Source organism: Thunnus maccoyii, chromosome 18 (assembly GCF_910596095.1).
Source record: "Thunnus maccoyii chromosome 18, fThuMac1.1, whole genome shotgun sequence".
Taxonomy (NCBI): domain Eukaryota; kingdom Metazoa; phylum Chordata; class Actinopteri; order Scombriformes; family Scombridae; genus Thunnus; species Thunnus maccoyii.
In genome coordinates, this window is record NC_056550.1 from 5185403 (window position 1) to 5201239 (window position 15837).

A 15837-nucleotide genomic window follows, 5' to 3' on the forward strand; every position below is an offset into this window, starting at 1 on the left:
AATAAATGTTCAAATGATCCAATATTTCATCAAAAATCAAAGATTAGAGAAAAAGTCCAAACACTGAAAACACATTTGTGTATCTTTGTTTTTTATTCTTTCCTCTCCCATTAATCATCTCACAACCCCTCAGGTTAATTGATTGATTGATTGATTGACTTTTTTGTCCACCTCAGTGGAAATTTATCTTTGACTTCTCCCAAAGTACAGCAAAATACACACACTACACATAGTGCGCCCATTAAAAACATACAAAATATACATAACATAATAGTGCAAAATGGGCAGGTAGCAGCAGGTAGGCTGTATAAATAATACCAGAGAGCAGATCTTATGAAATAACAAATTCCCTGATGCAGTCATTCTGAGTTCAATACCTGTATGGGATAGGGAATACTTCATGTTGTGGCTGGCCCTTGGGGCTCTCATACTCTGAGTATAGTGGGTGTGAGGTGTCTGCGGTTTTACTATGTTTAGTCTTTCTGTGTACAGCACTGTCAAATATGTTGCAAAGCTGTTTTTGTCACTTAACAATCATCTTCCCTGATAACAATTTTGGAAAGCTGTTGTGTTAGCTCGTTACACTCAGGCTCCAGCAGCTACAACAGTAACCTGCTGCTCTAACACTGATGCTTCAGTATTAATAATCTAATGATGTCATATATAATAATATATCAGTCAGAGAGACCAAACCACTACTTTTACTGCAGTACTTTACATTTTGCTGCTAATATTATATACTTTTACTCATTGGATTTTTTATGGATGACTTTTACTTGTAATGGAGTATTTTTACATTGCGGTATCGATACTTTTACTTAAGTAAAGGATCTGAATAGCCACTATTGTGTACACAGCGTATGCCGTATAGGCGACAGCATACGCGTCAAAGTTAACGCCCACACTTCAGAGCGAAAGTTAGGCCCCCTAAGCTTTAAGTACAGAGTGCCTCATCTTCTCTTTTTCAAACTATCTTTGGCCGCTGGCCGTGATTGTCTTGTTGGAGGAGGAAAAGCTTGCTTTCACTGCGAGTGAGGAAGGGAGGGGTACAAACAGACGCCTCTGTATCAACCTTCTCGCCGAGAAAGCTCCTCGAAAGACACTTCAGGTAAATTTTCAAACGTATTTAATGAACTCTTCTCGGACTGCTAGTTTCCCTTCATTTAATGAATCCCGCTCGTTTGGCTCTCTGTCCGCTGTTGTGCATCGCGCGGGGCGGCGGGCTTGGAGATGGTGCTGAGCATGAATGCACCACTGTGTTTAATAGCTGCTAATTCACTGTAATTTCACTCAAGTATAGTATATGCGTGCGGAGTTTCTGGTTTGTTTTTAATGCGCGGTGGTGTCGTTATGGAGAGAAGCATGGTTGCATTGCACAGTTACTAAACTGGTTTGGTAACAGCCACATTCAGACTCCTCCTAGCGAGGATACACAGTGACCGAGAAATGAATGATCTTATCTTTGTATGTGTTGTTTGTTAGTTTGTGTTTTATAATGTCACTTAAACGCCGCTAAGGGTGAAAAACATTTCGAGCCGTTGACATGACAACCTGCGAGCTACACTGAAACAACCCTGACATCACTTCTCTACGGGAAATCGTGTCAAAAAAGGAATTTGCATTCCATTTCTCGGAAATGCTTTTCATCACAGGACACACACATAATTATACACAAGATGGTAGCCAAATATTTGAGCCAAATATTCTGTTAGAGACAACAAACAAAAACAATTATCGTAAGAGTTTATCTTCCTTGGAGCCTCGACTTAACAACAACAGACTATTTACTCTACAGTACACTAAACATTAGTCTAGCAAACATGTATATTGTGTGTGTGTGTGTGTGTTTATGTTTGTACCAGTTGTGCTCTGGCAGGTAAAACCTGTCCGTCAACATCTCGACAATTTCACATCAAATACTAATGTGTAGTTTTACCAGATTCTACCACATAACTTTACTGCGTTTTCAAACGTGTTGCAGCAGAGTTAAAAGCCTCTCACTTCAACAGGCCTTTCTATGGTCATGAATTGAATTACTGTTGCATTGTAACATTTTTTTCATCTTCAACATTTACTCAATTTTAACTTGGCACCGCTTGCTAATTCTTGTATTTATTTAAGTGTATATTATAGCATAACTTTGAGCATAACCTATTGGTAATATTTTTCCAAAATAAAGCGTTTAATATCAATGAATCATTGTCAGAATCAGCTTCATTGGCCACCAAAGTGTACCCATACAAGGACTGTGGCTCTGGTTTCTAGTGGCTCTCAGTGTGCTTACACACAAAAAACTTCTGAAAGATAAGCACAGATAACAAGCCCGACAAAGATAATTAAACAAACTTATCACTATTACATGCAAGCAAGTGGGTGAAAAAATAGATCCCTACTGTACGTACACAGTACCAGTAAAAAGGTTTGGACACACCTTCCTTTTTACTGGTTTCCTTAAATGAGGAAGCGTTTCCAAGCATTTGACTGGTACTGTAGAAACAAGCGGACAACAACACATAATGTCCATACAAGTGAAACAGTGTCTGTAAACATCAAACAGGATCCAAATAGTGCAAGGATTAATTAATTAAACGTCTTTGGGTTTTTACCAGCTTCTCTCGGGTTGATGTCAAATTACTGCTGAGGTGGGCTTGCATGTGTGTGCATATGTGTGTATGTGTTCGGTTGCTCACTGGACCAAGAAATCAACATTTCCTTAGAGACAAAATGTCTGCAGTCACAATGAATAATCGGTGACCACAACAACAGTTGGATTTGGAAAAGCCCAAGTTTGTGCCATGTAACACTATTACATCTGAGTCACAGAGGTAAGCATCCAATTTTCCTAAAAACATACACCAGACCTCAAAATATCTGAAGGTATTTCCAAAATCCTCAAAGACTCAGCCAAGCATCTGGAGGAAAAATCATATCAACTGTTGCACCATGCAAAAGAAGTTTTCCAAGGTGCGACTCTTGTCAAAACTATTGTGTGCAGTCACATTGCTGTTATATATCACCGTGCACATATATATTTTTAGGAAACTCAGATGCTTTACTGTGACTGGAATGTAAGAGAGGCACAAACTGGGGCTAGATTAGGATGAGATGTGTCATGATATTAAGTATTGTACGAGCAGGCGAGGAAAGCTCAATGATACGTAGCTGTCAGGAGAGACTTTTAAACCCTGCCTGCAGTATTTGACTGGTTAACTCTTTCCCACCTGGGTGGGGTGGGGGGAGGGATAAACTGGGCTCCGTACAGAAGTTATTTTTGTAAAGTGAAGTTGCTTTGCTCTTTAACATAGTAGTCTAGGTTCTAATTTGGTTAGAGTTTTAGTCAAGATAAATGTCACAAGTCTGCTTTTGTGTTCAGACTGGAATTAAGTTTATTCTAGGGTCAAGGACAATGATTGTAAATTATTTTGAGGTACACAAAAAATCCTCTCAACATCAGCAACTGCACAAATTGTGAGCTGTTTAACATGCCCACAATTTCCTCCCACATTAATTCTCGCTCTTATCGGTCTTATACAGTCACACACACACACGTATGCACAGTGAAATAGGTGTGAGAAGCAAAGACTAACACAGCAAAGTGAGAAATATGCAGCAAGGAGTTGCTTGGCGAGTGATAGAGAGAGAGAGGGGGGGGGGGGGGTGACGGTCTGCACACGGAGCCAATGCACATACCAACACACATGCACACACATGCACACACATGCACACAACCTCAGAGGGATTGCATGTTGACCTACTTTCAATAGGTTGTGTGAATGTAACTGTATAGTTGTCATGTCATCATATGTGGCGGAGACTTCCACATTCATCTACAACAGCTGTGTTACTGGTACTGTTCAGAGCTCTGTCTCTATCACACACACACACACACACACACACAGTCAAAGACTACTGCCAGGAGAAACAGAGCTTTTTGGAACGGACAGGTATATTTTTTTTTGAGTAGCCATTTGGTTTGTGTAGCCAGTAGAATAAAGCCACACAGCAATCTTCTTTTTGCAGGCATCACTGCTGCCAGTAGATTATGCAGGAAGTGCACTGAAGGAACCAAATGATGCAATGACACCGTGTGTACAGAGGCTGAATGTCGTCGCCCCGTGTTGCTGTCCAAGCTTCCTAAACCCAGATCAGAAATTGAGAGATGCAAAACTGTACCCTGCTGAAAACAACATGGATGTTGTATCAGTGACATCAACTCTAGGCTTGTTAAGAGACATTTTAAAGTAGAGCTGCAATGATTAGTCGATTAATCGGTTAATTGCCAACTATTGAATTGTTTTGAGTCACTTTAAAGAAAAGAATGTCCAAATTCTTTTCTTAAATATGAATATTTTCTGGTTTCTTTAGTCTTCTGTGACAGTAAACTGAATATCTTTTGGGTTGTGGACAAAACAAGACATTTGAAAACCTCATCAGGGTAGTTTTCTCAATTTTCTGACATTTTATGAACCAAACAACAACGATAATGAAAATAATCATTGGTTGCAGCCCTATTTTGAAGCCTGGAGTTGCCAAAAATCTTATCTGTGCTGGGTCAACAGTGCAGTCCGTCCAAGAGTTAAAACCTTTTAAGATAACAATGAAGATGACGTCAGAGGATAAATGTTGTTTAGCTTTCAAAATGACTTATTGGTATAGCCTAAATGCTGAAGTTTTTGTGTTGAAAATTGTTTAATGTTGTCAAGATGCAAGCATTTCTTCTCTCACTTTTTTCTGTTAGCAAACTCATCGTGACACGTCTCAAGACTTTCAGTAATTACAAACAAATGAGTTAAATGTAAGTGATGCAGCATGTAGGCCTAGGTGAGCTAGTTTACTTCTGAATCTCTTTCTTTAAAGGTACCCTGTGGAGTTTTCATTCGGTGTTACTCACCAAAATGCAGTGTTTGTATCCTTAAGGTCTAACAAACATGATAGATAAATATTTGGAAACCTACATTGTTTACATCCATGTTTAATGACTTCCTTGGCTTTGCTGGTGTATTATTATGTGTCTGTTCATATGTTCATGTTTCACATTACCAACATCTGTAGATCAGCGGAATAATGTGAAAGCATTGGTAGCAATGTTTTGTGGATGTGTGTCCTTGTGTGTGTAGAAAACAAAAAAAACAGGGACACACTTGTGAAAACGTAGATCCATAGTGCTACAAGTAGTCAAAAACTCTACGGGGTACCATCTATGTCAAACTACGGCTGCAAACAACAACTATTTTCATTTTCAATTTAATCTGCCCATTATTTTCTCAATTAATTAGAAAATTGTGAAAAATGCCCATTATAATTATTTTTAAACTTTAAGATCCCAAATGTCTTGTTTTGATCAACAGTCTAAAATCCAAAGATAATCAATTTACTATCATGTATGATACAGAAAGCTTCAAAACATCACATTTGAGAAACTGCAACCTGCAAATGTTTGGCACTCTTGCTTAAAAATGACTAAAATGATTATTCGATTATCAAAATAATTGCTCTTACTAATCAATTAATCATTGCAGCTCTATTTCATACATCCACCCATCATATGTTCATAGGGGACATTAAATTAGAAGGTAATACCGGACATATTGTATGTGATTGTAACGGATGATAAGTTAAACTTCACTAAAAACTGTAATATTTGTGCAACCACCAACAAACACAATGGCATCTCATTGAGAATACAGATTTATCTTCAGATGTGTTTTGTATTGTTCCTGTCCTTTTCTACACATTATAATATTGGAGCATTCATTTAGTCATAGGTGTCTAACTAAAAGTTAACCCACACCTTCCAGCCAATCAGAATTTGCAGTGGCCATAGTATAATGCTTTTTGGTTGGACCAGCCCTATGACCGCGGTCATCTGTGAGTGATAAAGTTTCACCATTGGTTGGCTGGCCGAGTGTTTCCTCATTCGCCATTGCTCTTTCAAAATGAATCGGTGCAAGATGATGACGCACATCACAAACGATGAACAACAGCATTAAAACACAAGTCTTGCGGATAAAACATGAGACTCATGTAATATCAGTTTAGTGTGGGGCAGCTGCTCCGCAGGTGCGCTTGATTTGACTGTAACTGCAGTAACGGGGTGGAGATAAGCCTCCTGAATTTGCAACCAATATGCTGTCAAAACCTTCATTTGCAATTTCCACCTCAGCCTCCATGATCATTGACTGGAAGGCAAAAAAAAAGCTGCATAGAGGCATGAGGGAGAGCACACAGTTAAAACACCATAAATAACCATCACTCTGACAAAATGCAGAGTGAAACAGATGAAACAGCAGGCGGAGTTAACAGATAGGTAATTAGAATAGTTAGAATTAAAATAGAAATAAGTTTTCTTTCAAATCAAACATCTCAAGATATGAGTAGAAAGTATTGTTCTTGCAACTGCATTTATAACCTTTTTTTTGTCGCAAATGTAGCTTAATCATGTCATGTGATATGCTACTTCAGTACTCTTTACCAGCAAATATTATTGGGACCACTACAGAAAATTGCAGATAAACATTTAATATCCAGGAATTCACATTGTAGATACTACAGTTGACTATCCCTGTGACAAACTGACCACGATTTCACTCACTGACCATACACAGTCCAGCCATATATGAGGTTTTAACCTAGTCTTGTTCAACTACGCCCTGCTGTTCACTGGCACACTAACTTGTAAACATGTTCTGCTTCAGTCATGAAGTGTTGATTGATCACGTGTTGTGCACAGGTTTTTGTTTTGGACTTGCTCAGTAGGTAGAACTAGTAGGTCAGGTTAGCCACAGCAGCCACAATAGAATAATCAGATTTTTACCATGCTGTAGGAATATCTTTCTCTAGAATGTTGTGACATCTCCTAAATAATTTTGCAATATATCTATATAGTCACTGTAGTATGAATCATAATGTTACAGTTAACTGCAGTAAGTAAGATCTTTTTTTACAGCAGACATTTTGACTTGTCATTGTAGGAGAAGCACAGGTGTTACTAAAGACATTAACAATGTTCTGTTCAAGTGTCCCAGTAAGTCGTGACAGTGTGACAGTGAGCAGCATGCACAATACCAGCACCCTGATTATTATTATTTACATATTATTATTTACACCTGTGCTTTTCCTACTGTCACACATCAAAATATATTCTTTTCCTAGCTTGCCATTAAGAGCAATTAAGGAGGAGGCTGCTCTTCAAACACAGTCTTGGAGACCTTTGGATGTTCTTAGATGTGCAGCATTTTAAGAGAAAACAATTTGGCCTTGCTGTACCTTTTGTATTTTGCTACCACTTAGTTTCTTGAATCTGCTTACTTGCTGCTTAGCTGCCAGTGCGGTTCCAGAGCTCACAGCTCATAAGTCATAAATAATTCATAATGTCAGAAAGACACCAATAGTTGCACAACAACTGCTTACCCAGGCAGGGCACCATGATAAATACTCTACATTAACTGTAGACAGCACTGCTCCTGAACTGAACAGTGAGAGCAATTTTAATATTCATAAGTTAAATCAACCCTGCCACAAACATGAGACTTTCCAGTAGTTTTAGCATTACCTGTGCACAATATCCTCACCTCTCTAATGAAAGAATCAGTCACTTGATTTGATGAGCACAATAAATGTGCCAGAATTTGTCACAGGAACCTTGATGAACCAACTGCCATGTCAGCAGTGTAAGGATGTATATTGACACACGTGATGTCTACACTATGTTTATATTTATTGCAGCAGTGTAGGACGTACTGGCTGTTTTCAAAACTTGGTATACACTTTTGGCTGGACTTCAACAGTGGGGCCAGCTCTGTAGCTGAGTAGCTGAGTGCTGAAGTTACACCACTGGTCAGCCGAATACCACTACTTCCTGAGTCCGTTTCAAATTAAAAGCCCTTGTCTCAAATTAACAGCCCTCAAGCATTTACAGGTTTTGACCTAGTCTTTTTTTATATAGATGACATGGATAATACTCAGTTTTATAGTGTGAGTTTTTCTTTTCCAGGTAAAGTGCTCCCTATATTTGTCTTTCATTATTTGTTTGAAACCTACTGTACTGAGAGCTTTACACTGTTTATCACTTCACATAGTAGAACAGCGTGCCATGAGCAGTTTTTACTCAGTACTCTTGGTGATGCAGCAGTATTCAGTGAGACAACAACATTCCACTGACACATTAAATTACTGAATTATTGTGTTCATACCAGAGTGCCAACAAACACGCTGAGCTGCCTGCTGGCGCATAAAACCAGCTGCTACAGGCAGTTTATGTCATGAAACTAACAATAAAAACCTGATATTATAACGTGCTGTTGTCCCTATAAAGTAATGTAAAACATTGACAAAAATGACTCAGAATTTCATCAAACAAGTGGTGATATTGGCGTTTCAATGTTTGTTCACTTTTTGTGCTCCCATAGCGATGGCGGAGGCCCATCAGGCCGTGGCTTTCCAGTTCACCATAACGCCAGAGGGCATTGACCTGCAGCTGTCCTATCAGGCCCTGAACCAGATCTACCTGTCGGGAGTACGATCATGGAAGAAACGCATCAGTCGCATGAGGGTGAGCAACATATGAACAGTACAGTATTTGTGTACATGTGTGTGATACTTCTCCACATCTATGCTGTTGTTATTTAGGGAAGCTGACACTGTCCAACTTCACTTCAAGTCAGCAAGAGTCCATATTGTTCACAACAACCTGACTTTAACAAGAAATTAGCAAATATCTGATCATAGAGTCTCTGACTGATAATCCTTTTCATAGAGGTAAATTTGTATTTTATGATTTCTATTTCTGTTCTGTATTTTTACCACTTCAGTATGTAGATGGCTGTTAATTAGATTTGATGTGTGATAATTAGGTTTGACCTGAGCCAGCCAGTACAGTGAGGGGAGCTGTGAGTTATACTGAGTCATGGTGCCAAGTACAGCTCCACAAATCCACTGTGAAACAAAAAAAAAACGGTGTCTGCGATGCGTATTGCATGTTTGGTCATGTTTTTTGTCGTTGTTGTCATGGGTAATTGGACACATAGAAAAGATAAAGATAAAGATTTTATAATCTGTACAACGTGACACTCCTGTTCCTTAGATCCCTGGTAGAGATAAGGACAGATGCCTCGGCTTTTTTGCTACATTGTGTGTATGTGTCATAAATTCGAGGAGGTGTGTAGGGATGTAATTTGTGTGCAGTATAGAGCTGAATGTAAAAGTGCTTTATTACAGGGTGTGAATTCCCATCAGTATAGGTTCGGGATAATGAGCATTTACTAACATGTACTGACATGCGGGTGACAAACACACACAGCTATTAATATGTGCATGTGCAGTTGTATGTTGTAGTGCTCAAAAACAAGTTTCTTAAATCTCTTTGATGCATGTGAATGTTGCATGGATTAACATCGTTCAGACCCACAAATATGTGTTTTAAATTCTAATCCAAGATTTGAGTTTTAGTTTACCAATGTGGCATGTAAAACACATCTTGGGTTTGAATAATTAACCCAATATACACATAATTCACTGTATCATTGTATTCATTCAGTGCCTGTTTTTTCTTTTCTTCTGTGGAAACAGAACCGGGTGATCAAGGGAGTGTACCCCGCCAGCCCTTCCTCCTGGCTCTTTGTCGTCATAGCGATCCTGGCCACCATGTACATGCGCTCGGATCCCAGTATGGGGCTCATTGCCAAGATACAGCAACACCTGCCACTAAGGTACACAGACACACACAGGGACTTCTTATGATGGAGGATAAGATTGTTCTTTTCTTTTTTCACCTTTTGAAGTTGGGAATTGGTCCATGGTGGACATCAGTATTTACAGTTTCACAGTTGCTGTTGTTTGAATTAGCAATTATTTAGTCAAATTTCTGAAAGAATTATTTACTGAAACCAGCTGGAAATGACACCTCTGTTAAGTCTGTTAAGCACCAATTGGATAACTTATGAACATATGGTATTGAAACCAACACGAGGGCTTCTGGGTATGGATATATGGCATTGTTACAGGCAGGAAATACATTAAATGACATCCACTTGTAAAAGGTTGTTTGATCCAAACAGAATTTGTTTGCATATAAAGCTAATGAGTCACAATATAGCAGCGTGGGTGTGGTGACTGCAATTGAACTTTCCCCTACATCCCTACCAGTCTATTCACTAACTAACTGTTAGATACTTAACAACATCACTGACTCACTGTCTACCTCATAGTCACACACACATACACACCTGCCGTATTCCACCTTGATAGTATTCATTCAGAAATGAGTGATCACAAATGTGTTTTTCTTGTCATTATATACAGTAACATGTTGAATCATATGCACATATATCAAATACAATACATAAGCACACCCTGTACATGTCTGTTGTACATTATATGTGATATATAAGCAACAAGTTACAGTATGTGATATCTGTATTAAAAATAATGGAGGAGATGGAGGTGATGGTGACTTAAAACTGTGGTATTTCTTCTGACTCACGTTGCTACTGTCTAAATAACCAAAAATGCTTGAGAGTGCTGCTAGTTGAAAATGACAGCTCCAGTTTAAAAGGCCAGTCATGAGCAGGAAATCGACAAGTAGACAATTTTTTATGAAAATTAATTTGATTATTTTGGATATTTGGACACCTCAGTGTGCATTATAGTGTAGCACGTAAAACATGGCCACTTACCACTGGATAAAGAAAAAACTGTTATATTGCCATGCATTTTTGAAAGTTTGTCTGTAACCCATTAAAGCCATAGTCAGGTCTGTTTCACCAGTTCATCACCTGGTAAACTGAAGCTCAAGTATTATTGCTGTGGAGATTTGCTGTATTAATATAGAATTCACTTGCAAGACAAGATACTTGTCAACCAGTAAGAAACATGATGTTTAACACTCAATAATAGTAGTATAAAAGACTTCTATGCTTTTCATAGAAAGTCACATTTTTGTTGATTTCATTACAAGTATTTTTTATCTTAAGTTTGATGCATGCATTTCATATTGTCATATTATGTTTATTTTTTTATTGGTCTCGTTTTGTTCTGTTGTCCGCATATTATACTCTTTTATATTTCCATGTTTTTTTCTGCTTTCTATGATTCTAAAAAAAATATCTCAAATAAACTTCTGCTTCTACCCAGCAGGTGTTGCTATTGGACCATCATAGCATTTGCTGTTGTTATTAGTATCTGTGGTATTTGTAATCTGCTGTACAGGATACTCAAAGGTCCATAAACCTAAAGTAAATTTAACACTCTTTGCATGTCTTTATATCAGCTTTACTTTTTTTTTTTTTTAACAATTGGACCTCTTCTGCATGGATAATTAATTTGACTTATGTCTTGTTTCTTAAACTGCCAGTTTCTAGTTTTTGAATATTATTTAGCTATCTTCAGTCAGAAATAATTTGGTTTTCCAAATGTTCTTGTGATTTGGTTTATTTTCTTCTTACTTTTAGCTCTGGCTAGTAATAAAAAGGTCTTAAGAAATGCTAGATTTGGTGTTTTGACACTAGCAGATATACTGTCATTTCCACTTCAAATAATTGTATATCCTTCTGTGTTTTCCCTCTCTCCTTTCCCTTCTCCCTATATCTGTCCAGTCTCCATGTCTCACTCAGTGCCCAGGGTCAGACCATGTTGTCTGCGCTGGTCTTCAGCACTCTGCTGTGGCTCTCCCTCATCCTTGCGCTCAGGTTCTGCCTCAAGCTGCTGCTCTCGTACCACCAATGGATGTTTGAGCAGCATGGCCGAGTTTCCAACACTACCAAAGTCTGGGTGGTAAGCCATGCTTCTGCTTGGTATCACAGCTCCCTCCAGTGGCCACTCTGCAGAGGTTGTTTAGGATCCCTATTGCAAAATGTGCTACATTTGTAGCATTTTAACATGTGATTTTGTTGACACAGGATGCTTAAAAAAGGCAGAGACTATTTCTAACATTCTAAAGACCATTTAATTGGCTATGTCACTTATATACTTATTATAAAATATGTGTTTTATATGTTTTAATGTACATGTGTCTGTCATATTTCACAAATCTGTGTCTTGCTGTTCCTCTCAGACTCTGTTGAGGTTATTATCAAGCAGGAAGCCTCTGCTGTACAGCTATCAAACCTCTCTACCTCACCTACCCGTTCCTGCCATCAAAGACACACTGAGCAGGGTAAATATATACACACATGATGAACACATGTCTACGCATGCATATATATATATATATATATATATATATATATATATATATATATATACATACATACATACATACATACACACACATACATATAGTTGCAAGAAAAAGTATGTGAACCCTTTGGGATTACTTGGATATCTGCATAAATTGGGCATAAAATGTGTTCTGATCTTCATGTAAGTCACAACAATAGACAAACACATTCTGCTGAAACTAATACTGCACAAAAAATTATGTTTTCATTTTTTTATTGAACACAACATGTAAACATTGACAGTGCAAGGTGGAAAAAGTATGTGAATCTTTTGGATTTAATAACTGGTTGACCCTCCTTTGGCAGCAATAACCTCAACCAAACGTTTCCTGTAGTTGCAGATCAGACTTGCACAACGGTCAGGAGGAATTTTGGACCAGAAGGCGTATTTTCTTCTGTTCAAGCCATTCTGTTGTTGATTCACTGTTACACTTTGGGTCATTGTCCTGTTGCATCACCCATCCTCTGTTGAGCTTCACTTGGCAGACAGATAGTCTTAAGTTTTCCTGCAAAATGTCTTGATACAATTGGGAATTCATTTTTCCATCGATGACAGCAATCTGTCCAGGCCCTGAGGCAGCAAAGCAGCCCCAAACCATGATGCTCCCTCCACCGTATTTCACTGTTGGGATGAGGTTTTGATGTTGGTGTGCTGTGCCTTTTTTTCTCCACACATAGTTTTGTGTGTTCCTTCCAAACAATTCAATTTTGGTTTCATCTGTCCACAGAATATTTTGCCAGTACTTTCTTTGACAGCAGTGGCGTCCTCCGTGGTGTCCTCGCATGAATTCCATTCTTGTTTAATGTTTTACTTATTGTAGATTTGTCAACAAAAATGTAAGCATGTGCTTGAGATTTTTGTAAGTCTTTAGCTGACACTCTAGGATTCTTTTTCACCTCATTGAGCATTCTGAGTTGTGCTCTTACAGTCATCTTTACAGGACGACCACGCCTAGGGAGAGAAGCAACAGTGCTGGACTTTCTCCATTTGTAGACAATCTGTCTTACCGTAGACACATGAACATCAAGGCTTTTAGAGATACTTTTGTAACCCTTTCCAGCTTCATGTAAGTCAGCAATTCTTGATCATAGGTCTTCTGAGAACTCTTTTGTGCCAGGCGTGGTTCACATCAGGCAATGCCTCTTGAGAACAGCTAACTCAAAACTGATGTGTGTATTATAGGGCAGGGTAGCTCCTGGCTTCAATTAACTCTTAGAGAAGTCATTAGCCAAGGGGTTCACATACTTTTTCTTGCAACTGCATATACACACACACACACACACAGAGTATAGCATGTCAGAGTATTGTAGAACAGAAATTTGGAAAATAATTTCATAAACCACAGAACCAGATTTTGACTGTTGCTCTGTTTTGTCTCTTTCTTTCTGTTTTGTATCTCTGTCAGTACCTGGAGTCGGTGCGCCCTCTGTTGACTGATCCAGGGTTTAAAAGGATGACTGAATTGGCCAATCAGTTTGAGTCTAATCTGGGAAACCGCCTGCAGCGCTACCTTAAACTTAAAGCTCTGTGGGCCACCAACTATGTAAGTGTATCTACACACATACACACACACACACACACACATATATGTACACTCTCACACACATAGCCTTGTACATTTGGGAAGACATTTGACCCAACCACCAGCAAGACAAGATCATGTCAGGTCTTGTCCCGCTGGTGGTAGTGTAACACACTACTGGGCACTTTTCCAAACCAAATATCAATTTCTTTTTTTACAGATGCAGCCTATGCATACAGCTTACTGCCAGTTATAAATATGCATCAACTTTCCTGCATATATTTACTAGAATGAATCACATAGGAGCACATACAAAACTCACATTATTAAACAGGAAATTTACCAACAATAAATAAAAAAGGCTATTGACACACAGAGAGTGCCACATGTGTAAATGCATAAATAAAATAATATAGTCTAATACCTGTTACAATCATCAAGTGTTGAATAGAGCATCACCAAGGCTGACAACCCGCAGAAGTATGAGCAAAAAGCAGCTGCAATTTTTGCACACCACCTGGTGCACATGCAATGCCATGTTGCTATGCAGCGCAATAGTTGTTGACATTTTCTTCTGTGGAGTGGGCTGCAACCCATCAGTAACAAATGACAATAGTGTAAGTGTATTTCTGTTCTCATCTATTTGAATGGCATTCTGTGAGCCACAAAGTTTTCCACAAGCTGCCCTACATCCAACGTCTTAGCTCGTTCATTCCATCACTTTAAATACTTTGTAGTCAGCCCACACCATCTCTCTTGTCCTAACATGCTCCTCAAATAGTTTTTAGTTTTGAAGCACTTGTCTTTCAAATAGTGTCTTATTTCAATTCTGCACATTACGTAAACAAAACTGACATGTACCGACGTCATCCTAACAATAATGACAAATAATCACATTCTTGACATGTTGTAGCTAGTAGAGGCTGAATCCAAATGGAAAAGGTTGGTCTCTGCCAACACTTAAAAATTGTGAAAAGATTAATGTAAGGTTTACCACAGCCCTCGCTGCTCACTAACTAGCAGCACACCAGCGCTGTCTAATGGAGCGCAGCCAGGGAGCTTTATCAGTGATTAAGGTTAATATAACCTCTTTTTTTTTGCAGAGGTATAATAATGTCACCTCTAACAGTTAAAAAAAATAATTATAAAAGTAGGTGTCGTGGAAATTGTCTGGAAACACTAAATACACGTGAAATAATACACAAAACACTGCAGGATTGAAGATTAAAAATTATTATTGTACAGTAAGGAGACAGGACACACAAAGATTTGCATCATCTTCAGTGTTTCCCCTATAATAATACAGGACTGGTGGGTGGCCAGGCCAATGAGAACCCCCGCCAGGCCAAAAAATATTTTTTTACACGTCAAAAATAACGCCAAATATCCGTTCATTTGCAAATCAGTAGCGTTCGGGAGCCTCTGAGCAGCGCTGTCTCAAAACGTGAGTTAATGTCTGTGTCGTTGCCTGGGAAACTGCCGGTAGCGTAATTCCTTTTTAAGGAATAGGGCAGATTGTAAGTGAGTGAGTGGTTAAGCGAGAGAGTGAGCGGCAGAAAAATAACGGTAAATGTGAGCAACGCTAACCACCACCACCGCCGCCACCACCAGCAGCCCCCCCCCCATTAGTTTCTTTCATTAGTTTTGAAATTATTTAATTTATTACTAGCCAAACAGGCTAGTAATAAATTTTCATGTAAATAACTATTATACTACTATTATACTATTATACTACTATTTCTTTTCTGTTGGTCTTTGATATTGAACAGATAGTTCTGGAAAGCTTTGACATTTTTTTAATTGTATACAGTCTGTGTATAGTAGCTCTTTGTGTATAAAAGGGAATTGTTTTGCTTTTGAAAAGTTCAAACTTTAATCTCCTGTTTTCATTCCAGGTGAGTGACTGGTGGGAGGAATATATCTACCTGAGGAGCAGAGGTCCCATAATGGTCAACAGTAACTACTATGGCATGGTAACCAGCTGCCTTTTTCGCAATTCTTTGAAATGTCTCATATCTTTTTGTAGCATAATTATGGAGATGAGGTTGAACCAACACAGATGGAAGCATTTCTCTCTATTTGTTTGTTTTTTTTGCATC

General features: G+C 38.5%; 1 protein-coding gene across 1 annotated transcript in view; it reads left to right on the plus strand.

The window, feature by feature from the left end:
- The first annotated feature begins 920 nt into the window (after positions 1-920).
- The window catches only part of cpt1a2b (carnitine palmitoyltransferase 1A2b), a 39115-nt gene continuing 24198 nt past the window's right edge, over positions 921-15837 (plus strand). Inside the window, exons 1-7 of the mRNA XM_042392529.1 lie at positions 921-1108; positions 8409-8551; positions 9568-9707; positions 11592-11769; positions 12050-12151; positions 13622-13759; positions 15634-15711. Coding sequence (XP_042248463.1) covers positions 8411-8551; positions 9568-9707; positions 11592-11769; positions 12050-12151; positions 13622-13759; positions 15634-15711 — 777 coding nt within the window. The 5' untranslated portion in view covers positions 921-1108; positions 8409-8410. The remainder of the gene's footprint in view (positions 1109-8408; positions 8552-9567; positions 9708-11591; positions 11770-12049; positions 12152-13621; positions 13760-15633; positions 15712-15837) is intronic.